Source organism: Phodopus roborovskii, unplaced genomic scaffold, assembly GCF_943737965.1.
Source record: "Phodopus roborovskii unplaced genomic scaffold, PHOROB, whole genome shotgun sequence".
In the NCBI taxonomy this organism is placed as follows: Eukaryota; Metazoa; Chordata; class Mammalia; order Rodentia; family Cricetidae; genus Phodopus; species Phodopus roborovskii.
Window position 1 is genome coordinate 23,752,632 of NW_026126514.1, and position 25,459 is coordinate 23,778,090.

The 25,459-nt window shown below is 43.8% G+C and overlaps 1 protein-coding gene across 1 annotated transcript in view; it reads left to right on the top strand.

The window, feature by feature from the left end:
* Syne2 (spectrin repeat containing nuclear envelope protein 2) overlaps positions 1–25,459 on the top strand; it is a 255,798-nt gene that overhangs the window by 197,603 nt on the left and 32,736 nt on the right. The window contains exons 85-98 of the mRNA XM_051196009.1: positions 1,882–2,052; positions 2,508–2,638; positions 3,893–4,097; positions 5,925–6,104; positions 6,948–7,076; positions 8,845–8,999; positions 9,094–9,238; positions 9,605–9,699; positions 10,953–11,187; positions 13,734–13,928; positions 15,421–15,546; positions 20,827–20,982; positions 23,080–23,238; positions 23,874–24,040. Coding sequence (XP_051051966.1) covers positions 1,882–2,052; positions 2,508–2,638; positions 3,893–4,097; positions 5,925–6,104; positions 6,948–7,076; positions 8,845–8,999; positions 9,094–9,238; positions 9,605–9,699; positions 10,953–11,187; positions 13,734–13,928; positions 15,421–15,546; positions 20,827–20,982; positions 23,080–23,238; positions 23,874–24,040 — 2,249 coding nt within the window. The remainder of the gene's footprint in view (positions 1–1,881; positions 2,053–2,507; positions 2,639–3,892; positions 4,098–5,924; positions 6,105–6,947; positions 7,077–8,844; positions 9,000–9,093; positions 9,239–9,604; positions 9,700–10,952; positions 11,188–13,733; positions 13,929–15,420; positions 15,547–20,826; positions 20,983–23,079; positions 23,239–23,873; positions 24,041–25,459) is intronic.

Genomic DNA, 25,459 nt, shown 5'->3' on the forward strand with positions numbered 1-25,459 from the left:
ACACACAGATAAATGCAAGGGTGCAAAAAGATAAATTTTCAGTCGATTTTTCAACGAAGATACCAAGATAATTCGCAGGAAGAAGAGGGATATTTTTTCCTTACAGTATGATACTGGAACACCTGGATGTTAGCATGTTACTATGCAAACCCAATACCACATACAAAAATTAACTTGAAATGAACCAGACATAAACGTAAGAGTTAAAACTATAAATATCTTTAAAAAGCAACATAAACATTCATGGCTGGCTTTCTAGACAGGACACTAGAAGCACAGGCAGAAGCCAGAGGGGAAAACTAAGCTGGACTTCAGACACTGATCACTTTGCTCTTAAGGAGGACACCACGAAGAGCTGCAAAGACAAGCTACGGGGTGGGGAGAAATAGGAATGGGCTCTCTCCCTCGTTTGTTAATCGTGTTTGTTTGGTTTTTTTTCACCACCAGGAGTAAGAGAAAAATAGAAAACAGTAGATTCCTACCCTCAAGGATAGGGGGTGTATTTGCAAGTTGTGTCTTCCCTAAGGGGCCTCTGTGTACAGTATAATGAGTTACAGGGTAATAAGAAAAGGGTAGAGGATCAAATGAGGGAAATGGAGAGGTTGTCTGAATGGACATCTCTCCACAGCTGATGTAGATGGCTAATAAGCATGGCAGTAGCCATCAAGGAATAAAAACCAAAACCATGAGGAAATGCAAGTCACGCCCATGCAGATGGCAACAATAAAGACAGAGAACAGCAAGTGTTAGCAAGGTGGTCATACACTGCTGGTGGGGAGGTCCCTGGGGGTAAAGAGGTCCCACTGCCCTGAGAAATAACATGGCAGTTCTTTAAAGGTTAAACATAGAGTTACATGACTTTGCAATTCCCCTAGCTGGCGAATGTTTATAGCAGTCTAGTCATGATAGCCCCAGAACCATGGATGTCTTAGTAAAATATAATAGGTATATCTGTATTGTGGCATGTAATTTAGATGTATGAAGCAGCAGCTTTGTATTCTGTATCAATGGACTTTAAAGTCTGGTAACTAAAAGAAGAGAGTCACAAAAGACCATGAATGGATCGTTTATATGAAGTATCTAATGCAGGCAAATCTGTGGAGACTGAATGTAGATTTGCGGCTAGGGAAGAAATGACTTCTAAATGGATATGGTGTTTCTTGTTGGAGTAAAGGATGTGCTCTAAAATTTGTTTAAGGTTGTACTTTTTAAATGGTAAATTATAAAGTGTCATGCACCCACATGTAGTTTCCATGACTGTTTTCACTAAGTAACAAAATGCTCAACTCGTGTTGCCAGAATGTACCAGTGGGTAAAATACGCCTGCCCTTCATGGAAGCCCGGCATGGGTGTCAGACATGTTTTTCCCAGCTTGTGCTAACTTTGCAGTAAATACACCTAAGCTCAGAAGTCACTTGAGCATCTTATACTTACAATACTGTACACTGCACAATGCTGTACACTGTTGTATACCTACAACGCCTTACACTAACCGTCTTGGGAGGGTGGGTGTGTTTATTTTGTCTGTTTTGTTAATTAATTTGCTTTGGGGATGAAGAAACCAGTGACAGCGTTAAATAATCCTCCCAAAGCCAGAAGGCTGACAGACCAATTCCAGATTCTTTCTTGTCTGGTGTCTTTCCCTGGGTCTGTCATGAGCCGCATGATCTTGGGGCTCATTCCCACTCTCTCATATTAGAGTAGCCTTCTTTGGGATCTGGATGCACCGTAACCTCCCCACCTTCAGGAACTTGGTGGAGATTGCCGATACTTCCAAGTTGAAATGCCTAAATTGGATACCATAGTCAATTGCTTGGGAGGAAACCAAATGAGAGCCTGTCTCAGGAAGGCTAAGTGCCAGGTGTTCCCCTCTCCCCACAGGTCCACCAGCTCAGGGCCTCTGTGCAGTCAATGCTGCAGGAGTGGAAGGCCTATGACAAGCTCTACGATGAGGCCAATGTGATGACAATCCAACTCGCATACTCCATGGAGCACAGCAAGCCTGCAGTTTTATCAGTGGAGGCCTTGGGCTGCCAGGTGCAGAACCTACAGGTAAATCAACCAGCGTGGCAGCCAGAGGTATTGTGGGTTAAAAACCAAAGGCTGAAGCAAGCCTAGTAATGAATGCAGGTGCTTTTGCGCTGGCCACAGAAGCAGAAAGCGGTGATTTAACTAGAGGTACCAAAGGCATAGCTTGGAATTGTAGTTAGTCACATGAGTCACAGGAAGTAAATATATTGACTTTTCTGTGTTTCGTCTCATGGTTTACGAAACTGCATGTATGGACAAGTGTTATGTGTTTGACGATTTAATACTTCTGAGCTCAGCCTTGAAGGAAGGAATGCCTTGCCATTTCATTTGTTTTCTTCCCATTCTTGGTTGTGTGGCACTGTCCTGTAAGGGCTACGTGTTTGTGTCACTATTGTGCAGCAGCAAGGGCCAGGAAGCTTTTACCTCCCAGGTGGATGACCAGAGCGCCCAAAGCTAACCTTTTTCTGTGTCCTCAGGCCCTTCAGGATGAAGCTGAGAGCAAGGAAGGGAGCTGGGAGAAACTGCAGGAGGTTGTTAGCAGACTCAAAGATTCCTGCCCCTCCATTGCTGGAATAATGGAAGAGAAATGCCAGGACGCTCATTCAAGGTATGTGCAGAAAGGCTTCTCACTCCTCCAGGATGACTGCTTTCATCTGTGGCTCTGCCTTGGAGGGTGTAGTTCATCTTGTAAAGTTTAATGTCATGAGTGCTATAGTGTGCCTCATATAGGGTTTGGATAACCAAGCTAGGAATGCCCTCTAATGCAGCCACTCCCAAGGGGCTCGGTCTTGGGAACCCCCAAGTCAGCACCAGAAAGTCTGAGGAGTGGGGAGTATGTAGGGTAAGGTGGGAGGAGTGTGGTCAAAACATCTCTTGGAAAGTGACCTAAGCTAGTTTGCCTGGGACAATGTGGAGAAGTTAGGCTGCTTTTCATTCTCCCGCCATTGCTTCAGCAAACCGGCTTTCAAAAAAAGCATTGAACATAGGACAGACAGCAAATCCCATGCCCTGACGTGGCATCCTTGGGTCTCCGTTGAGTCCTCACTGAAGGGAGGACAATAACATTTAGTTTCACATTGGGTTTCAGGGCCTCCTCACTATATAGACTGTTGCTGTCATTGCTGAATATACAAGTTCATTCTTTTTGTTGTTTAATAAAGTTGCTGTGAACTGAATCCAGGGCTTGACCTGTGCTACACTAATGCTCTACCACCAAGCTACGCCACCAGCCCCATTCACAGAGTGCAGAGTGTTTTTTACAGCCATTTAAAAATGGTTTTTCCTCCTCTTCCATCCTCCTCCCCACCCTGCTCCCCCCTCCCCAGCAGAATCTCATTCAGTTGTTGTCTGGCCTAAAACTCACTGTGTATGCCCAGCTCGCTTCAAACTTATAATTTATCTTCCTGATTACACAACCTCCTAAGTAATAAGATTACAATCATGAGCCTATACCAGGCTAGTCTTTATTTATTTAATCTATTTGTTTGAATTAGTAACATGGAAAAGTTTTTTTTAATAGAGTAAATGAAAAAACAAGCAAGATAAAAATCTGTAAATAGAATAAATTTTCCCTTTATTTTAAGTTGAAAACAAGGAATATTGTTTTTATAATTGCACAGTAAATTTGTTTGACACAAACACAGTGTAAGTAAGTCCTTTTTAAAGGCCAAGCATGGTGGCTCACGCCTTTAATCCCAGCACTCAGGAGGCAGAGGCAAGTGGATCTCTGAATTCGAGGCTGGCCTGGTCTGTGTAGTGAGTTCTAGGACATTTGCTTTTAACTTCCTGATAGAGTGTGTGTATAATTTTGCTACAAGGGGAGGAAGGAACGAGGGTTGTGCTGTTAACTTTATGCTGACAGGTGGACCCAGGTGAACCAAGACCTCGCAGACCAGTTGCAGGAGGCCCGGGGTCAGCTGCAGCTCTGGAAGGCTTCTCACAGCGCTCACACAGAAGCCGCAGCCTGGCTAGAGCAGCAGGAAGTGAAGTTCCAGCCACTTGCCAACATCAATATGTCAGGAAACAACCTGGCAGACACCCTGCCTCTGGCCCTGCAGGACATAAAGGTGGGTGCAAAGCCATAGCAGCAAAATAGACAGGACTCATGAGGGGTGGCTGTGACCTCGGAGTGAGACAGACTGTGCTGGACACAGGCAAGGTGAGATGTGGAGTTGGAAGAATGGGTGGCAGATGGGCCATGGGGGTCTGTCATCGCCTTTTTTCCAAGTTTATACTTGTATTTTAGCAATTAAACCCTAACCAAAGGCCCCACACAAAATCTGAAATAGAAGCCACAGTGCCTCACCTGGTTGCGATGGTGAAAGAATCTCTTGGCTTTAAGAATAATCCCGGGGGGGGGGGGTTGTGCTGGAGAGATGGCTCAGCAGTTATGAGCCAGTACTGCTTCTCCAGAGGACCCATTTGTTTCTCAGCACCCATGTTGGGCAGCTCACAGTCACCAGTAACTCCAGTTCTATGGGACTAGACACCTTCTTCTGACTTCCATAAGTACCTATACATATGTGCACACACACACACATAAACATGTATACACATCTTCATTAAGGTTTCTATTGATGTGATAGAACACCATGACCAAAAGTAACTTGGGAACAAAGGGATTTGGTTCAGCTTGTTGTTACACATCTCAGTTCATCATCAAAGGAGACCGTGGCAGGAACTCAGAGAAGAGCAAATACTGACGCAGAAGCCATGAAGGAACACAGCTTACTGGCTTGCTCTCCGTGGCTTGCTTAGCCTGTCCTGTGTACTCAGGGCCACCTGCCCATGGGGTGGCCCCACCAGTAGTGAACTGGGCCCTCTCATATCACTCATTAATCAAGAAAGTGCTCTACAGGTTTGCCCCCAGGCCGACGTAGTAGGGACACTTTTCTCAGTAGAGGATCCTGCTTCCCAAATGACTCTAGCTTGTGTCAAGTTGACAAAACACTAACCAGAACAGTACACATAACTTGAAACAAAAATAAGTCTTGGTGGTGATGATGACGATGATGAGTCTTGGTGGTGATGATGATGATGGTGATCAGAGTTGGGTATATGGTTCAGTGAATAGAATATTTGCCATACAAGAATGAGGACCCGGACTCAGTCCTGTGTCAAAAGTTATTGAAATCCTGGTGTTGTGGAAGTGGACACAACAGGGCTCACCGGCCAGTCACCTAGCCAAATCAGTGAGCCTAGGCCAGTGAAGAGACTCTGACTCAAAATGTAAGTAAATAGTGAACAGCTCAAACACACCCACTCACACCCATACGTACCCTCAAACAGGAATCCTGGACTTGGCCGTGTGAGGAGGGCTTTTCTGGGAAATCAGTGATTTTAGACTAAAAGATCAGAACAGTGACAGCTACGGTGTTTCCAGTACTAGGAGGAAATACCTGGAATGTGAATATGCCACAGTATGCAACTTTGGTAACAAGATTGTTTTATATCTTGTGCCCTAGGTCAAATCAAAATCAGTAACAGATCTAATTAGAATAGCCTGCCTTCAGCTTTCTTAGTGAGGCACAGCAGATTCTATATGAATCCATTTATATTGGGATATATTGTCACCAGCAAGGGACAGCCTTAGGGATTCCTGAGCTGATTTACAAGTCCATCCCTTAAGTGTTGAATAATTAGAGATGCAAAGTACACCAGTCTTCTTAGTCAGTCTTCAGCTTCTGGCACGGGGAGCCTTGAGTCTGGTGGGCAATAACAGGTTCAGCTCTAAACTGCCAAATTTCAGAGCAGTACCAGTTAGGACATCATTTTAGGAAATTTAAAGATAAGTAATAACAACAACAACAAATTCACAGAAGCACAAGTGGCAGGGGTTGGGGGCTCTATGGTGGGGGAGGAATAAGCATTTGTTATCCTTTCTCCTTCCCCAGGAGCTGCAGCAAGATGTACTAAAGACAAAAGAGGCCTTCCTTGAAAATTCTACCCTCTTGGATCAGCTGCCTTCCCCGGCAGATCGCAGCACCCCTGGGCTCCATTCTGGACAACTGCACTCCCTCCAGACAGCTGCCTATTTGGAAAAGATGCTGCTGGCAAAATCAAATGAATTTGAGGTTCATCTTGCTTTTCCATTTGGGTGGTGGTGTGGACATTCTCATGCTACCGTCAGTCTGTGGAATCCTGTGGGGCAGTTGTGCTGTTTGCATGGTGTCTTAGGGACTGTAGAGTAAAGCCATCCCAAACACAGTCTTGCTTAATCACATGGGCAAGGGCCAGCTCTTAAACAGCCATTTGTTCTTTGCCAAATACATTACTTTAACATGGAGTATGTTCCATACTCTTTTCAGATCTGTTATCTGGATTTCTTTTAGTTGCTGTTGGGTTTTGTTTGTTTGTTTGATTGGTTAGTTGGTTCTTTTTCTTTTTTCTTTCTTTTTTTTTTTTAAACGCAACAGGGTTTCTTTGTGTAGTCCTGGCTGTCCTGGAACTAGCTCTGTAGACCATACTGGCCTCAAACTCACAGAGATCCACCTGCCTCTGCCTCCCTAGTGCTGGAATTAAAGGCATGTATGTGCCACCATTGTTGGGCTGTTATCTGGATATCTAAGTAGAGTAATTGAGACATAGCTGCTGGAGACACAACTGTCCATTGGAGTCTCCATTAATTTCCCGAGTTGTAGTGTGCAAATTACATAGAAAGCCATGAATCTCTAATATTGTCTCAATATCACCAGGAAGAAGAAAAGTAGTAGGACTAAGGGAACAGAATACTCACTTCTCTGTGTGGATCTGGTCTGGGAACACCCAAACCACAGAATGGAATCCCAGGGCCTGCACAGAGACCTCTGTGATATTTTGAGATGTAAATAACTTGAACTCTTAGCAGCTAATAATGTTATGCTTAATTCTGTCACACATGCTCATGAAATTTTTCTAATGAAAATGTCTCTTTATAGATTGTTCTGGCACAGTTTAAGGATTTTGGGGACCGCCTGACATATTTAAAAGATCTTATCATGCACGAGGGAGAAAACTTGAGTAAACTTTACCATGAAGAGAAGGAGGAAGTTCCTGGCTCATTCCTGGTATTGGCAATATGTGTCTTTCCTAAGGGCTTAGCTTTTCCATGGGGTTAAAAACTAAGCTAATTACTAGTGCAAGAATTTTCTTGCATTCTGCTTAACTCAGGAGCACAGGCATTCATTTCCTATCATCCCTGCTCTATTTTTCGCAGAAGGTAGAACATTGTAGGGTTCTACTTTACTAATAAATTATTAGTATATCTATGATATTAATATATATGTGCTATCCATTATCTTGAGATCATTATGAACTAGCTTCATTAAATCCACATATCAAAGGAAGTCTCTGTTATGATTAATTGAATTTTTCTGGGTAGTTTGAAGATCAAATATAAACTATTGAGTTGAAATTAGGCATTTTTCCTTTTTAATTACCTTAGTAAGTTTTGTGTAGTTAACAAAAAATAAAGGAACTAAAGAATTCTGCATCCTACAGATTCCCAAAGATCAATATTTATAACCTCAATGAGGAATTAAAAAATGACAGCATGCTATCCAAACCCCAGTCCACCTCTTAATTTTGTAAACAATTTTATTTAAGCCCAGTTGCCCTTCCATGTACACATTATCCATGAGAGGTTCTTTCTACACTCTGAGGACAGAGCTGAATGGTTGCTTTCAGGACAAGGTGGCCCACAAAGCTAAAACACTAGTGGGCTGGCCATCAACAGAAAACATTTGTTGATCCTGACCTAGAATGTGACAGCAGAGTTTGAGACATAGCTCAAGTATTGTGGAAGGTGTTTTACTTAACATGCCGCAGACATATTGTTCATCTAGAGGCTGTTCCAGGAATAGCTTTTTTAAAGTAATGTTTTGACGAATCTCCTTTCTTATGATTTTACACTCTAGAGAAATGTGGGTCAAATGTTTTATTCAAGTCTGCCTTAACCAGCACACTTAGCCCAGAATATGTTAAGGATCCGATTTTTACACGATGTGTAGGCCCACTGTACAGCCTGCCCAAAGTCAAGTCACTGGCAGATTAGACAGGATGCAGAAGTCGAGAGTTGTTCTGTAAACCAACAGCTCATTTTCAGTCTTGCTTAAAGACAGACTTTAGTGCTCTACTTCTTGGGCACCAAAGCAGGTGCTGCTCATGCATGTCACTTTTCTCATGGCTATGATGAATTTCTTGCAACTTGCAAAGGGTCTGCAGGTGAAACACACGCTTAGGCGAGAGGAGCCAATTCCAGAGAGGAGCCCTCTGACATCACACATGCACACACATAATAATAGCAAAGGCTTCACAAAGGAGGATTCGGATTTTGTCTCGTGGTTTTAAGGCCTGCAGTTCATCATAGTAGGGAGGGCATGCGGGTGGCAGCATGAGGTGGGTTGACAGAGTGCACCCACAGTCAGGAAGCAGAGACAGATGAGTGCTGGCACTCAGCTGGCTGCTTCTCTGTCCCTTTTTACTCACTCATGCCTCCCAGCCTACAGGATGGCACCACCCACATTCAAGACGTGTCTGTTAAATCCCTGAGTCACCTTCACAGCCATTCCTGAGGATGCGTCTCCTGGGTGATTCTAAATCTTGTCAAAGTTGACAGGTCAGAGTAGCCATCGTGCCTTATGTACAGGCGGTATCCACAGATAGGAACACCATTGATAAATCGTTAAGTTCAAGCCTGATTCTAACTTTAACTATTTGACTACATGCAAGTTGTATTACCTATCCAGGCCCTTATTTTCTCTAATCTTTACAGTAAGGAGGCCATTTCATCCCGTAGACAATTTATCTGTACCTTCCCCCCCCCCCCCCACACAGAACCATGTGCTGGCACTGACAGCCCAGTCACCTGACATTGAACGTTTGAATGAAGAGAGCCTCAGGCTCCCCCTCAGTGACATAACAATAAAAACGCTACAAAATGTGAACCGGCAGTGGATCCGGACCACGGCCACGGCGCTGGAGCACTGCAGGTCAGAACATCCCCTCTCTACCATGGCTTTAGGGACGGTAGAATTAACGTCCCTATTATAAGGCTTGGTTTTGTGTGTTTTCAAATCTTTCCAGCAAACTACAGGGAAACGGGTTGAATGAAAACTTCCTTCACTACTGTGAAAACTGGATCCAACTTATGGAGAAGATAGAGGAAGCGCTTGCGGTGACTGTTGCCGATTGCCTCCCAGCACTCCTGGAGCAACAGAAAACCTATGAGGTACACCTGTGTTCAGCTCCTCACAGTGGGGTAGGAGGCAGGGAAAGAGAGATCCAATAGGGAGTGCCTGTCTAAAAAAAAAAACTCTTTTAATTGTCCTCCAATGATCATAGGCATTTAGGCATAGCTACTATTACTAGGTCTGGGTTTTTTGTTTTGTTTGTTGTTTTTCTTTCTTTCAATATTAAGTTCCTAGATAATATTCATATGATGGTTGAACATTGTTTTGTGTGTGGTTGGCTTCCAATAACTTGAAAATTAATCACTTCACAGATCCTCTGAGAGCTTTAATAGGAAGTATTAAGTTCCAAATTCCTAACAGTGAATTCTGTCCGCTGATATTTCTACACTTTGGTTCCTAAACAGATGTTAGAGGCGGAAGTTTCTATAAGCCAGACAGTTGCTGATGCTTATGTGGCTCAGTCCTTACAACTCCTGGACACAACAGAAACGGAGAAGAGGTGAGCTGTGTGGGGCTCTGGAACTGAGCACTTGGGAGGACAGGCCTTCTGACGGGAGCCTTTGCACGAGTTTATGCGGTGCTGTGTGGCGCTTTTGTCAATTGGTTGATACAGTGCTTCGATGCGTTCTAATCACTTGGGGTAGTTAGCTTTTGCCTCCTTATCTTTGCTTGTGTGTGGAGCCTGGGATCACTTCCTCTTCCAGCTTTTCATAAGAGTCATCATAGGTTTTCATGAACTACGGTTCCTAGGGAGCAAACTAGCATCTATCCTTTCCAACCGTCAACACTGAAATCTCTACTACGTCCATGCCCTGCAGCCTCACCATGGGACTGGCCTTCTGCCTACTCAGCAGCACAGGGTTATGCCTCGTGGCCATATAAACACTAATTGCGCTCTTTCGTCTTGTAAGAGGATGAGGTTGGCAGCACAGAGGCCTCTGGGAATGGCCACTCCTTGAGTATATTAGCTAAGTTTTGAAGAGTCACCTGTACTAGCCTTTTCTCCCACTCCCACCTGCATGAGGTTTTGTAGTGGACAATTGTACGGTGCCGCTCCCTATCCCAAGCACGAAGCTGTGTCATAGTCACCAAAGGGGAGCTGTCTTCCCGGGCATCCCAGATGGAGTCGGGGCAGCGGCAGGCAGGCTGGGTGGAGTCCCGAGGCCAGCCTGCTGAGCACAGCTGAACTGCGGCTCATATAGCTAATTGACATGGCCAGAATCCAGAGGTCGAACCTCTGAGTGCCCTGATAGGTATCATTTCCCTGGCCTCCAAATCTTCTTTCAGTAAACCTGAGAAATATGAAGCCTGTGTGTTCATAGTCCTCCGGTGATACATGTAGACCCCATCCAGTGTACTAAGCTTATGTTGCTCATTGTGACAAGCATAACTTTCCTGTGATGAAGAAAGGCTTTATCTCTCACGTGAGTGGTATTATTCATCTGGAAAGAGCTAGTTGGGTGAGTGTGGTACACCTTACTCTTGGTTGTTCCAGTTATGTAAAGTACTCTGTAGCATCACCAAGCGCCTGCCCTTTTATGCATTTCCCATTGATCCAGTTCCTAGATTTCCAGGAAGATCTGGCATCATGTATGTTCAGACAGCTCAGTGTGTTTAATGGCTTAAGATAGGGCTCAGGTTTCGTGATACTGTTATCTCATGCAAGCTGTGTGTGCTAACGTCCGTCAGTCCTTGCTAGTTACCTTTTCTACATGTTCATGTTCGGAGTCTCTCACCATCTGCCCTTCCTAGGCCAGAATTTGTCTCAGAAGTCTCAAAGCTGTCAGACCAATGGCAGAACGCTGTCTGGGGTGTTCAGCAGAGGAAGCGTGACATCGACAGGCTGGTGACACGCTGGCAGTTCTTCACCACCTCTGTGGAGGGCTTGCTCCGTTTCCTCACTGACACCGGCCACCTACTGTCTGCAGTGAAGGAACAGGACTGTCACAGCCTCTATCAAACCAGACGCCTGATCCACGAGCTAAAGGTAGTATATGCACAGTTTGGGAGTGCCTTAGTTAGGGTCTCTGTTGCTGTGAAGAGACACCATGATCACAGCAGCTCTTATAAAGGGAAACATTTAATTAGGGCTGGCTTACAGTTTCAGAGGCTCAGTCCATTGTCATCATGGTGGGATGTGGTGGCTTGTAGGCAGACATGGTGCTGGAGAAGGAGCTGAGAGGTCTACATCTTGCAAGCAACAGGCAGAGAGACTGTACTGGGGATGGTTTGAGCATATATATGAGACCTCAAAGCCCGCTCCCACAGGGACATACTTCCTCTAACAAGGCCACACCTACTCCAATAAGGCCACACCTCATATTAGTGCCAATCCTTATGGGCCAAGCATTCAAACACATGAGTCTATGGGGGACATTCCTATTCAGATCACCACAGAGGGGGGAAAGCACATAGGGTCAGGGGGAGATTTGTATACGAGATGTTTGTTCAACTGAGGTTTTATTTGAATTTATTACTTTCAGTGATGTGTGTGGGCACATATATGTGAATGTAGGTACTAGAAATGGCCAGAGGTGTTGGATCCCCTAGATCTGAACATACAGGTGTTTGTGAGCCACCTGATATGTGGTGCTAGGAATGGACTCTGGTGTTCTGAGAGAGGAGTATATACTCTTAACCACTGAGCCATCTCTCCAGCCCCCTGAGGGCTAACGTTTTCTGTTAGGACCCAAATATGTTTTGTGCAATGGAAAGTCAGCTAGGTATGGCCACCCATGACCTGGCCCCTTCCCTTGTACAGTCTGAGGCTCTGTGATACCACTCACCTAGAAATAGAAATTCTCGGGGGTGTGGGAAGAACTGTACCATGCAAATAGATGGGTAGAATGAGAGAAGTCTGCAGTGGTAGGGTCACATCACCTAAACCCTTAAGGTGCTGACAAATGTATAAGGTGGAAGGACACTTACTCTTTAAGAGCAAATCAGACAGTAAGAACGGAGGGGCTGCCAAGATAGCTCAGTGAGTAAAGGTGATTGTAGCCAAGCCTGAAGATATGAGTTCAATCCCTGGGACCCACATGATAAAAGAACTGACTCCCACAAGTTGTCCTTGAACCTCCAGATGTACCCCACCCCAACATACATTCTATAAGTAAATCAACATATAAGAAATTAATGTTGTTTCATGAGCATAGGATTAGAGGAAGTTATTGAATGCATTCCCTCCCTACTCAAGGGAATAAACTCTCTACTAGAGATGCAGTCAAATGCCACACCACCATCCCTGCCTTTGTCCTCATTGGTGGAAAGACTAGTAGACTCCTGCTCTCATGGACACATTCAGACAAATTAGCAGGAAAATACCAGCTGGTACTCACCATCTATAAGTAATTAACAGAGGAGCTCTCGGTGGCTACTTTACATCTGGGTGCTTTCTGAGATTGTGGCATTTAAACTGAGACCTGAATGCTGAGAAATGAACAAACCCTGCAAAGATTTGGGACACAATTTGTATGTTACACATAAAGAAGAAGAAGAAGAAAAAAAAAAACCTGAGTCAGAGAAGATTCTAGGGTTTGGGTCAGAGCATCTTGTTAAGTCACGTGCCACTATGCCACTAACCAACTCAGGGAGGACCAGAGGAGGACTAGAGGAAGACCAGAGGGAAACAGGCCTCCTCTCTGAGGAGCTGCATTGAGTGGTACCCTGCTCCTTTTGGAAGCATGAATCAAGAATTTCTTGTTTTTTTGTATCAGAAGTAACTTGTTTCAATCTGCCTTAAACCTATGCCATTTTTAGATCAAATGTTTGCATTGTTCTTCCATATATTGATCAATATGTGTCATAAGTTTCACTCTGTGCTTTTGAGGTATTACCTTCTCTTGTGTTCTTTCCTATTTTCTTTGTATACTGTGACACACACTCTACTCTCTGAGTTACCCTGGTGATAACCTGTATAATGACTTCAGTTCAAAGACAAACCATTTTCTTAATGCTCTGAAATCCTCTGCCTTGCAGATATTTATTCTATGTGTGTGTGTGTGTGTGTGTGTGTGTGTGTGTGTGTGTGTGTGTGTGTGTTTTGCCTATATGTATGTTCATACACTATGTGGTGCCCTCAAAGGCCAGAAGAGGGTGTTCTATCCCCTGGTACCCGAGTCACAGACTATTGTGAGCTGTCATGTCAGTGCTGGGAATTGAACCAGAGTCCTCTGGAAGAGCAGTCAATGCTTTTAACCACTAATCCATCACTCCAGCAGTGTGAATATATGGGTTTTTTTTTTTTTTTAATTCCTTTAAGCCTCAGTCTTTAATTCTGAGAGTCTTAACTGTTACTAATCCTAGGAAGTTAATCCTATGACTTGCCTCATCTGGGAGTATAGACCTACTCAGAATTAAACATTAGTTTGGATGTAAATGTGTTTTGTGCTTGCCCTTATCATGCACATACATTCTATACAGACCTGACTAATTTGTGTAGAATTTAACATTTAAGAGAAGATCTGAAGGAAACTCACAATCCTGTATCACACCAAAGGCTTAAAGCTAACCCCCTTTTTTTCTTCTTTTTAGAACAAAGAGATCCATATTCAGAGGTGGCGAACCACCTACGAACTGGCCTTGGAAGCTGGGGAGAAATTACAGGACACACCCAACCTGGACACTAAAGAGTTCATTGACAGGCAAGCCAGTAAGCTTCAGGAGACATGGAAGAACACTGAGCTCGGCCTGGGAGAGATGATCAACCAGCTCCAGAGCACTGCAGAGGTAAGTGTATGACATGTCATATACCACCCAAGGTGCTTGTTGGCCTTGTGACAGTAGGGGTTTGTTTAAATATCTGCTGTTGTGAGTTTTCCAACGAAAGCCAATTCCTACCAATATATGAGTTGTGCCAGTTACTACTATTAATAAAATAATAACTGCATGGGAAAAACTAAATATTGCATATATAAACACTTGAGGTGCAATGAAGTTATTTACTTCTGGCCAGTGAGATGTCTCAGTGGGTAAAGGCACTTGGTGCCAATCCCTGGAAACCACATGGTGGGAAGGTAGAACCTGCTCCTGCAAAATGACCTCTGACCTCCATCATGTGCTAAGGCATACCCACACCCACACATACTAAATAAATACATGTAAAAAAAAGTTTTGTGAAACATTCATATTCATTGGATGTTCAGTATAGGAAGTTAACATTCCACTTATGCTCCAGCCAGGCTATAACATGAAAATAGGCCCAGTCGTGCTGTGTTTTTCTGCTACCATCAGAGAATGTGCTTTTCCACAGACGTGTCTTGGGTAACCGATCACTCTGTGTTTAAGAATGGAAATAAAATGTTTTGAATCGTCAGTAGGAAAATCTTGGTTTTGGTTGTTTGGTTGGTTGGTTTTTGTGGGTTTTTTTTTTTTTTTTTTTTTTTTTTTTTGTTATTTTTTGGTTAGTTGGTTGGTTGGTTGAGGTTTTTTTTGTTGTTGTTGTTCATTTGTTTTTGGTCCAGGTCCTAAAGAACTGGACTGTTTTAAACTTAATGACCCAACAGTACAGTGCTTTTGGGTTTCAAATGCAGTTTTTATTTTTATTTTTCTTGTCAAACAATTGAACTATTTTTGTTTTGTTTCTATGCTTATTTAATCTGTTGTATGTACTAAAAACATAATGTAAGTACTCAGAGCAATGTTTCTAAATCAAGAGTAAATTTATGTGAGTCAGTCAGACAGAGCGCCTGTGCTATGAACAGAGCATGGGCGTCTCATTACGTGGAGTATGTGAAATGCGTGAGCCAGCAAAGTGGATAAAGCTTGAAAACTCTTTGGAAACTCCACAGTATTTCAAGCAGAAGGCGGCAGGTGGAGAGGGAAGTTGCATTGTGAAAGGTTTGCCGAAGCCAGCAGGCATCAGGGGATGACACCAACAGGAAATGGCAGGATGCTTTGCCTGGCTCGGCTGTTGTGAGGCATATTTCAGATGTGGATGCTAAAAGTCAATCCTGTATACAGTGGGTTTTAGATGTGAACGTATTCAAAACTGATATAATAGATCAGACAGATGAAGGGAGATACCTCCAAACCAATCCATCCCAGGGATTATATCCCATGCATCCCTTCCGGTCAGTCTGCAGGAGACAGGGACTGATTTCTGTGTGGCTTTTCCAAATGCACCTAAGAGAAAGAGCTCGTGCATTAATTGAGTGGTTCTGTCCTGTAGTTCAGTCTGGAGAGCTGAGTACTTACCGATTTTAATACTGTTTTCACATAGACCTGGGACCAGTGTGAAAAGAAAATCAAGGATCTGAAAAGTGGGCTTCAAATTCTGGACGCACAAAGCAGAGCTCCCCTTCCTGAACTTCACAAGGACCTCCACAGAGAAAAGGGGCTAACTAAGGTATTGACAGCTAAGCCAGTGGCCAAGATAATCGCATGGCTGCCTTGTGGGCACTTAAGTGTTTGCCTGCATCTCTGACTTCTGTGATCCAGCTGGGTTTTCTGGTCAGTTGGAAAAGACATCAATCTGGTCTCTGAAGGTGTTAGAATCCATGTTTGTTAGATTATACATGGTCACTGTCTAACAACGAGAGAGGCTCTTGAAAAACTGTATACCACAGGCTATTTCTGTCTGTTTCTTCTCCATGAGATAAGATCTGGCCTCTGAGACTTTTTAATTGATTTGTATGTGCATGTGTATGCACTCCTCTTTGTGTGTGTGTGTGTGTGTGTGTGTGTGTGTGTGTGTGTGTGTGTGTGTGTGTGTGTGTGTGGTATGGAGGTCAGACGACAGCCTTGGGTGCCAGTCTTTGCCCTCCACTATGTTTGATCTGGCATTTCTCATGTTGTTTGTTCCTGTGCTAAGTACTCCAGGTTAGCTGGCCTGTGAGTTTCTGGGGGATTCTCCTCTCTGTACCCCATCTCATCATCTGTAGGAGTGCTGGGATTTCAGACATTCGACATTACATCTGAGTTGCACATGGGTCCAGGGACCTGAACTCAGGTCATCCAACTTTCACAGTAAGCGCTTTTACCAAGCCTGTCCCTGACCCTCAGAGTACTTAAAAAACAAAACAAAAACTGTTTATTCTCCAACCAAACAACCTTGTCTTTGAAGTTAGGTGTAACTTAAAAACTCACCTTGAAAACCAATAGAGTTGAGTTCTTTTGATTAAGTATGACATGAATTCTTCCACACTATGCTCTGCCCAATTAATTAGCAAACACTCTTGAACATCTTTGTAGAGGATGGTGCAGAGTTATAGATAGGAACTAGGGTTGCTGAACTCTGGGTTGGGAACCCCCATGTCTCTTTCTTGTCCAAAGGTTTGATATTTTAGAGATCTTTTTTCCTGAATCTTTTGGAATGGTTTCTTAATTTTTTATTTTCTTCCCTCAGTGACTAGGGATTGAATTGAAGAAAAAAAAAAAGGAAAAAGAAATATATAATCTTGTACTAGAATCTGTGTCAGAAAGTAGTATCTTTCTTCCTGCGTACATTTTGTCTTTGTCGTAAAAATTTCCTAATGTACTTTCAAAGGTGTAACAACCAGCATAAAGGCATTGGACATCCCTGTGATGAATCACAGCACTTGGGAGGTAGAGGCAGTAATACCAGAAGTTCAGTGTCATCCTTGACTACACAGCTAGTTCTAGGCCAGCCTAGGCTAGGTGAGACCCTCTCTCAAAATTAATTAATTAATGTAAAATTAATAACATGACAAAGGGCTATGGCAATACCTTAATAATGGCAGAGTGCTCTTAGCAGGTACAAGGCTTCAGCTCCCTGGCTAGTATCACAAGGAAACAAAAAAAAATACAATAAACCAGCAGTTGTAGTCATCACAGGCGGTAAGGAAATGAAACTCTAAGTTCCCATTGGATTTGCCCTTCCTGGTGACCTCCACAACCCTGACGCTGCCGTTCACCAGCCAATGCATTTATTCATTGTTTTAATAGTTGTTGTATTGTTCTCAGTGGACTAGTAAAAGGGCAGCCCATACTGTTAGCAGTGTTTCCTTCATTGTGGCAGCAACTGACGATTCCCCTGCTGCTTCCTCCTCACCGCTGTTAGGATGCATGGGTAAATACAGTCCGCACATCCTTCTGTGGCATTTGATACTGTACATGTTTTTCAACCTTTGTCAGTCTGGAGTGTCTCTTTGTAGTGTGTCGGTTGAACACTTCCTGTCCGTTGTCCCATCAAGTCAGCTCTCCTGTGAACTGCCTGCTGCTGTTTCCCCTGACTTTTGTGTTGGGCTGTTTGCCACTTCGATTTGAAGAAGGTACTTATTCTTAATACTACTTCTCTGTTGAGTGTATGCTTATAAATGTCTTCTATCAGGCAGCTCATTTTCCTTTCTTCCTTTCTTTTCTTCTTCTTCCCCTCCCCCCCCCCCGCCCCGATATCACTAGGTATCTTAGGGTTTATGGCTGTGAAAGGATACCATGACCATGGCAATTCTTTCTCCTCCTTCTCCTCCTTCTCTCATAGATTATATCCTGACCAAAGCCTCCCCCTTCCCCTTCTCCCCTCCCCCAGATCCATGCCCCCTCTATCTTCCTTCAAAAAAGAACAGGCCTCCCAGGGACATCAAACAAACACAGCATAACAAGCTACAATAAGCCCAGGCACATACCATCACATCAAGGCTGGACAAGGCAACCCTGTTGGGGAAAAGAATCCTATAAGCAGGCAAAAGAGTCCGTGACAGTCCCCGCTCCCTCTGCCAGGAATCCCACAAGAACACCAAGTCACTCAGCCATAACATAAGCAGAGGGCCTATGTTAGACCCCTGAGGGCTCCCTGATCTCTGTGAGCCCCTATGAGTCCGGGTTAATTGATTCTGTGGGCCATGTTCTCAGACCACAGCAACTCTTACAAAGGAAAACATTTAACTGGGACCGGCTTACAGTTCAGAGATTTAGTTCACTGTCATGATGGCAGGAAGCATGGAGGTACAAAGACAGGCATGGTGCTGGAGAAGGAGCTGGGATCATCTGTTCATCTTGATCCACAGGCAGGAGGAAGGGAATTGGCTTGAGCTTCTGAGACTTCAAAGCCCACCCCCAGTGATACATTTCCTCCAACAAAGCCACATCTATTCCAACAGGGCCACACCTCCCAATAGTGCCATTCCCTATGACCAAGTACTGAAACACATGAGTCTATGGGAGCCATTCCTGTTCAAACCACGACAGTGAGCATCAGATTTTATAGTTTGGTTTGGGAGTTTTGGATTATAGTTTTGTCTTGATTTGTTTTGTTTCTTTGTGCCACAGGGTTTTGCTACATAGCCTAGGCTAGCATCAAACTCTTGACCTTCCTGCCTCTACCTGCCAGAGCTGGCATTACAAGTACTTACCATCATACCCAGCAATTTTGTGTGACTTTAATAAAAGTGAATGTATGAATATTTTCCTATACATTTCCTATACACATGAACACAGGCACACATACCCACACACCAACACACACACACACACACACACAGAGCATCCAAACCTCAAAACAAAAACAAACAAACAAAAAAAACACTGAACTAAAACACTTCTAGTTCCCAGCATTTCTAATAAGGGATGGCCAGCTGACATGTAAATTCTCTAAATATACAGCTTTGATAGACTCTATCTATACTATTATGAAAATTGCTACAGTGGACATCTGGACTTGTTGAAAACCACTCATTGGGATAGTTTTAATTTTAAAGTATGTTTTTGAACAATGTAGTCATGTGATTCTAAATTCAGAAGGTTCATAAGATACATATTAATTTTTTCCTATTTGTTCCTTACCACAGAAACAATTGATGTGACTAATTTGTTGTATATTCTACCCAAGACAGTCTGTCCGTGTACAAGCATATGAGTGTGTTTCATCTTTTTCCCTTTTTGTGCATGGGTGTATACACATTCATGTGTGTACATGCACTGATATGCATGTGTGTGTGTATGGGAAAGACCAAAGGTTGATGTTGAGTGTCATCTTCAAGTGCTCTCCACTTTATCCTATTTTGTTTGAGGCAGGGTCTCTCCCTGAACTTGGATCTCACTGCTATGACTAGACTTGCTGGATAGCAAGCCCCAGGGATCCTCCTTGGTGCTTAGAGGCATGCACCGCCATGCCTGGCTTTTTCACATGGGTGTTGAGGCCAACTCGAATGCTCACACTTGCATAACAAGCACTTGACCAAGTGTCTAGCCATCCCCTTTAGTTCAAATGGTAGTGCAGAAAAACAGGACTTTACAATCTCACTATGAACTAATAGGAAAAGGCTTCTGCTGCCCTATTACTATAGGAAATCCTATAGGTAATATGCTGCTATGTTCAAATAACTTGACGTTTTACATCATGCTCTATAGGGGTAACTGGAATCTTACAGGCATTTTTGCAATACAGACCATTTATCAGACTGAAGATAAAGCAAACTTTGAAAGGTTCCTCTGGGCTATTTTATGAAATACAGAGAAAATTAGCAAGTAACGAGATCATGACACTATAGTATATAGAACACTGAAAAACATATCATTAGAATTAGAGCCTCATTACTGTAGCCACTCTTCTGACTTCTGGTGTAAATGATACAGTATCTTCCTTCAGATTTCAACTGAAGGGCAGGACACAGAGAGGCCTGGAAAATATGCCATGGATAAGCAACCCTAAATACAATTAAAACCTAATAGATTCTGAGGTCTTTGGGTAGTTTCCTTTCACTTCCTCTGTAGTGAAAAGAATTTTCTTGATTAATTAATTACTACAATTCACTAGATCTGAAACTACTTCATTTTATAAACTAGTTGGAACTAACGGTGGGCTCAGTGGTAGTCTTTGCCCAGCTAATGTGAAGCCCTAGGTTGGATCTCTAGTACATGAATGAATGAATGAATGAATGAATGAATGAATGAATGAATGAATGAATGATATATGAAACTATCTGCTAATTAATCTCTGCCATTTATCAGCAAGATTTTCTCTCTCTCTCTCTCTCTCTCTCTCTCTCTCTCTCTCTCTCTCTCTTTTTTTTTTCCCTGGTTTTTCGAGACAGAGTTTCTCTGTATTGATTTGGAGCCTGTCCTGGAACTAGCTCTGTAAACCAGGCTGGCCTCAAACTCACAGAGATCCTCTTGCCTCTGCCTCTGCCTCCTGGGTGCTAGGATCAAAGGTATGTGCCACCAACAAGCAAGCATTTTTTTCTTTCCATTATATTCATTTGTTAAGAAAATGAAAAACAACTCATTCCAAACAGTAATTGGCATTTTATGATGGCCCCAGTGTTAGCTGCACACTGCCCAGGCATTTTGAAAGTGAGAAATCACGCACAATGACCTACCTCTTAACATAGCTTCTGGGTCTTAATCCAGAAGCCCGTGCAAGTTTTGCTTTTTTTACATTGACACCAGCAGCAATGGGCCTGGTTCACTTTCCAACAGAATGATTTTATTAAACTCCAGCTACCTGAGGGAATGAGCTTGAAGAGAGCAAAGACCTTGTCCCGAGAGAAAGGTGACTGCAGGCTGCCAGGCAGGACTGCAGTAGGGCTGTTTCTCATTCCGAAGGTCCCTCCCCTTCCCAGGCTCCCCGCCCCCCAGAGCCTAATCAAAGGATTAGCCTACAGGTTTGGAAACAGCAGCAGCTGGAGTTGAAGGCGGTTTTCCCCTTTCTCCTTGTGTTTAAATGCAGGAAGTGGAGAAGTCTCTGGCTAACTGGACACACAACTTGAGAGAACTTCAAACTATGAAGGCCGACTTGAGCCGGCGCATCCTGGCGGAGGATGTGACGGTTTTGAAGGAGCAGATTGAGCTTTTGCACAGACAATGGGAGGACCTCTGCCTGAGAGTAAGTCAGCCAGCTTCAAAGTGTGGGGCTGGGGGAGTTGATTGAAATGTCCCAAGGCCGAAGGAAAGGATCGTGATTTTTATAAAGCAGAGGCTCTTTGGCACTGGGACCCCTGTGCCTCTGCTGGTGCCTTTAGGAGGTAGCAACCAGTTTTAACAGATTTGACTTCTTTGTTTCAACTGTGCTCTATGCACAACTTTGCACACTTCTACTGAGTTGTTCTTGAGGGTTTTGTTTTTGTTCTAAGATCACCTTAAGCTGGGATGTAAGCAAGGGTCATGCTTGTACTGATTCTACTTCATGGCTTGCTTAGCTAAGTGCTAATCAGAGTATGCTGTTAGGAGAGATCTCCTTGACCCCTCTTCTGGGCCAAACACCAGAACCTAGATGCCCACAGAATGGCAGAGGTTATCTGAGAGCCAGGCTCCCCTGCAATCAGATGTTTAGTCCTAGGTGCTGATATTTTTAAACTCTGGAGTGACTGACTGTAGCCTGAGAACCTCAGCCAATCACTTCTACAGGGTAAGAATGGAATTGTGTTTAGAGAATTACACAGTTCAGCTCTGTGACAGGATCAAGGTTGAATTAAAGGGTTCAATTAATCTTAAAGATCCTTGTTTTAAGGGTACATAATTCTCAAGGAAAGTTAATTCCTTAATCTCATTTGTGTGTGTGTGTGTGTGTGTGTGTGTGTGTGTGTGTGTGTGAATTTGACATTTGTAAATACCTATGTTCTAAAGATGCTTTTAGTGTTACATTTTGAAGTAAAACCACTTTATCAAAACTTTGACTTTAGTACTAACAATGCACTCGATATGTCTGTTAAATTGTTCTAATTCATGTTTTATGGAAAAGAAAATACTCAGGATCTTTAAAGTCATCTAAGAGTTAAGAAAACTCAAACAGCGTCCTCCAGATGGTCCTAATTGTTACCATTGTGGACTCAATCCTGGCACAAAATGCCAGGGGTTTTAAAAGCTAAAATAAATAGATGCCAGAGGAATGGGAGCAAAATGCTTGTTTTTCTAGGGATAGATTTTCGGGCCTTTTAAACACATTTGACTGGGCAGGACACAGACATATTTGGTATCTTGACCTCACTCTGGGAAGAGCAAAGATTCTTTTGTACATAGTGAGAAAAATCTCAGGGGAGTACAGCCGCCTTTTCCTTTTCTCTATAAAGTGGGTGCTAAAACTACCAAAAGAACTCTTAGCTACCCCCATTTAAACTCTTAGGATTTCAAAGATCCTTAGAAACTGAGAATAGTTGTACCTTTAGGAAAGCTGGTTTACATTATCTGGATGTAAATTCATTAATAAATTGTAGTCCTCTATGGAGGGAGGGAAGCCTCTTGGCTGGTGTTAGAAGAATAGAACTGAGTGTTTGAGGAGTCAGTCTGCTTTCCCCAGACCAATTTTTGGTGACATTTTCATGGTTTATAGACTAAAGCTACAGCGTGTAATGAATGGCAAAGTAGGTGAAATGAATTGTCTTGGTACTTCATTTTTGTTTGTTTGTTTAATTACTCAAACATTTTTGTATCTTTTAAGTTTTCTAGTCCATTTGTATTACTAATGATTGCTGCTTTTTGTTACTGTTTTTGGTATTGTGATCAGGATGACATTTTTCCAAATAAGTAAGCTGAACACTGGTCTTCTGGATATATGGATTGATCAGTTTTCAAAGGGAAAAAGTTTGGGCCACAAAGTTACAAGGTAGCATGATGGAAGCAATCAAAAATGTGTTATATGCAAAGACTAAGGAAAACAAAGTTGAGCAATGACTCTGTATTTACTTAACGGTTCTTGTTTTAGTGTGGCTTGATAATGTAAATACAGAGTGTAAATGCCATCGTTTCATCTTTTGTTAGTTTTTAATGGCAGTTACCAAGGGTGAGAGAACTTTTGTTAGTGCTGAGTTCTAGGTTTTGAGAGAAAGAAACAGGTTTTAGAGATGCAGACAAAAAGGAGTGACATTTGTGCCCATTTGTGTTTGTGTGTGAGCATTGTATGTAGAGTAGGGGTGCTCGCTTTTGGGGGAGCCAAGGGATTTTCCTTCCCTGCTAGCCTCAGCTGCCAAATGCATGTCATACCTAGGTGGCCATCCGCAAGCAGGAGATCGAAGACAGACTCAATTCATGGATCATGTTCAATGAAAAAAATAAGGAATTATGTGCTTGGCTGGTCCAGATGGAAAACAAAGTTCTCCAGACAGCAGATATTAGCATTGAAGAAATGATTGACAAGTTACAGAAGGTGAGTGGGGGTGAGGCACCTAGGTGGATGCGCTGAGGAGGGCCGAGGGCTTCTGCAGGGCTCAAAGAGCTGCAGTGGGCATGTGTCAAGGGGCTATTATTGATCTTTCAGAAGGAAGAGGTGGTAAAGGGGGGGGGGTGTGAGCCTGTCATGGGTGGATGCGGTGCTGAGCAGGGCTGCTGCTTTCCCTCAGTTGGGAAGACTAGCCAGTGACGGTTTGTCTAGTTATGTGAAGTGGAACCCAAGTCAAAGAGGAGACCAGTGGCAGTGAGGCTCATGGCGAAAGTGGCCACTTGAGCATCGTACAGTCACCCACAACACCTCCAACAACCCTGGGAAAGCTTTGGCCTCAGGCTGTCTCCGTTAAATCCATTGAGCTGCAGGCCTGGGCTACACAAGGTCTCACTTTCCTTTTTCAATTGAAACTAACGTAGCCAGCATGGCAGTGAATGCCTGCAGTCCCATCACCTGGGAGACTGAGGCAGGGGTGTTGCCTGGAGTTCAGGGTGAGACCCTGTCCGATGAAAGGGAAACAAACCCCAAAAGTGTGTTAGGAGAGAGCTGTGTGTGCCCTTGGCCGGAGGAGGACTGTCGTGGTGGTGATGGCTCCGGCCTTGTGCTTTGGTGCCTGCCAGGACTGCATGGAAGAAATAAGCTTGTTCAGTGAGAACAAGCTTCAGCTGAAGCAGATGGGTGACCAGCTCATCAAGGCCAGCAGCAAGGCCAAGGCGGCGGAGATGGAGGACAAGCTCAGCAAGATCAACGACCGCTGGCAGCACCTTTTTGATGTCATTGGATCGAGGTAAGAAATAGCCTAAACTAATTTGCATTTACTTCTAGAGATTGCCTCACAGAGCTGGTTTGGTGAACTGAGTCTAGCCTTCCTGTGTGGCAACCTGGCAGGCATATAAATGTACAGGTTTGCAGTTCGGGGGAGATGAGTTCTGATTTGAACAAAAACTGGAAATGATACTTTAGTAACATTTGACGTGAATTAGAGGTGTGTGTGTGTGTGTCTGTGTGTGTGTGTGTGTGTGTGTGTGTGTGCGCGCGCGCGCGCGCGCATGTATGAGGACAGTGGGTCTAAGGATTAGATTCGGCCCCACATGTGTGCTAGACAAGCACTCCACCACTGAGGTACCATTTTGACTGCTGCTCCTGCTGTTATTGTTGAGAACAGGGTCTGGCGATGTTCGCCAGGCAGGCCTCCAGCCAATCTTCCTCCTCTTCCTCCCAAGTAGCCAGGGCTTAGAGCACTTGCCACCATGCCCAGCTGGATTTGTTTTAAACAAGAGTAGAAAAATTAGTTTGAAAAGAGATACTAAAGGGGAGGTCTCATTTAGGAACTGTCAACTCTCTTGCTAGAGTCAACCTGTCCCCCAGGAAATTATGTCTGCCTGTTCTTGCCTCATTCTGTGTAGTAACAGCTAGGAGCCCTTGACTCCCCCCACCCCAGCAGGAAAACAGTGCATGCTTGAAGTAAGGATCCATGCCAGGTCTTTGATGGGCAACCGGTCCACTGTGTGAGCACAAATCAAAGCTGTTCTCCAGCGCAACGTTGTTCAAACTAGAGCTGGCAGTATTTTCTCCCATCACCAACCAATGCTGACTCCCAAAGTTTTTATATATGGCTTCTGTTTTCAAGTCTTCTGTATAAAGACAGCACCCACCCCCACCCACATGTTTTTCTGTTGCACCCTGGTATTCAGCGACATCTTATTTGGGGACCATTCATGAAACATTGTCAGCCACTGGCCTGGCACATGTTGTACAGGTCGGTGTGCTCAGGTGTGAACATGCATGTGACTTGGAATTTGGAGGGGAGCCTGGAGAGTGTATTAAGATTTTGGAGAGTGCTAAGAGTAGGATACTGTTAATGATGGGGTGCACCGTGAGTGAACCTGATTGGGCAGGGGCAATGGCTAAGTGATGTGTATGAGCATAGCAGGCAGGATGTAAGATGGGTGAGTTACACTAATGGAGTGGGTATCTGGCAGCAGTAGAGCTGGGCATATGGAGAGTCCAGATCCTATCTTCTGAGAGTGGAGGGGTGGAAACAAGGAAAGAGCCATCCCAGATGGTCCCGAGTGAAGGCTCGAAACTGCTGGTGGCTACTGCAGGCAGCGCGGAGGCTCCCACAGGTATGATGTGGAGGAGAAAAGCCACCCAGGAAGTGACAACACACCCCATTGGCACCCGTGTAAGAAATGACACTGGGAGA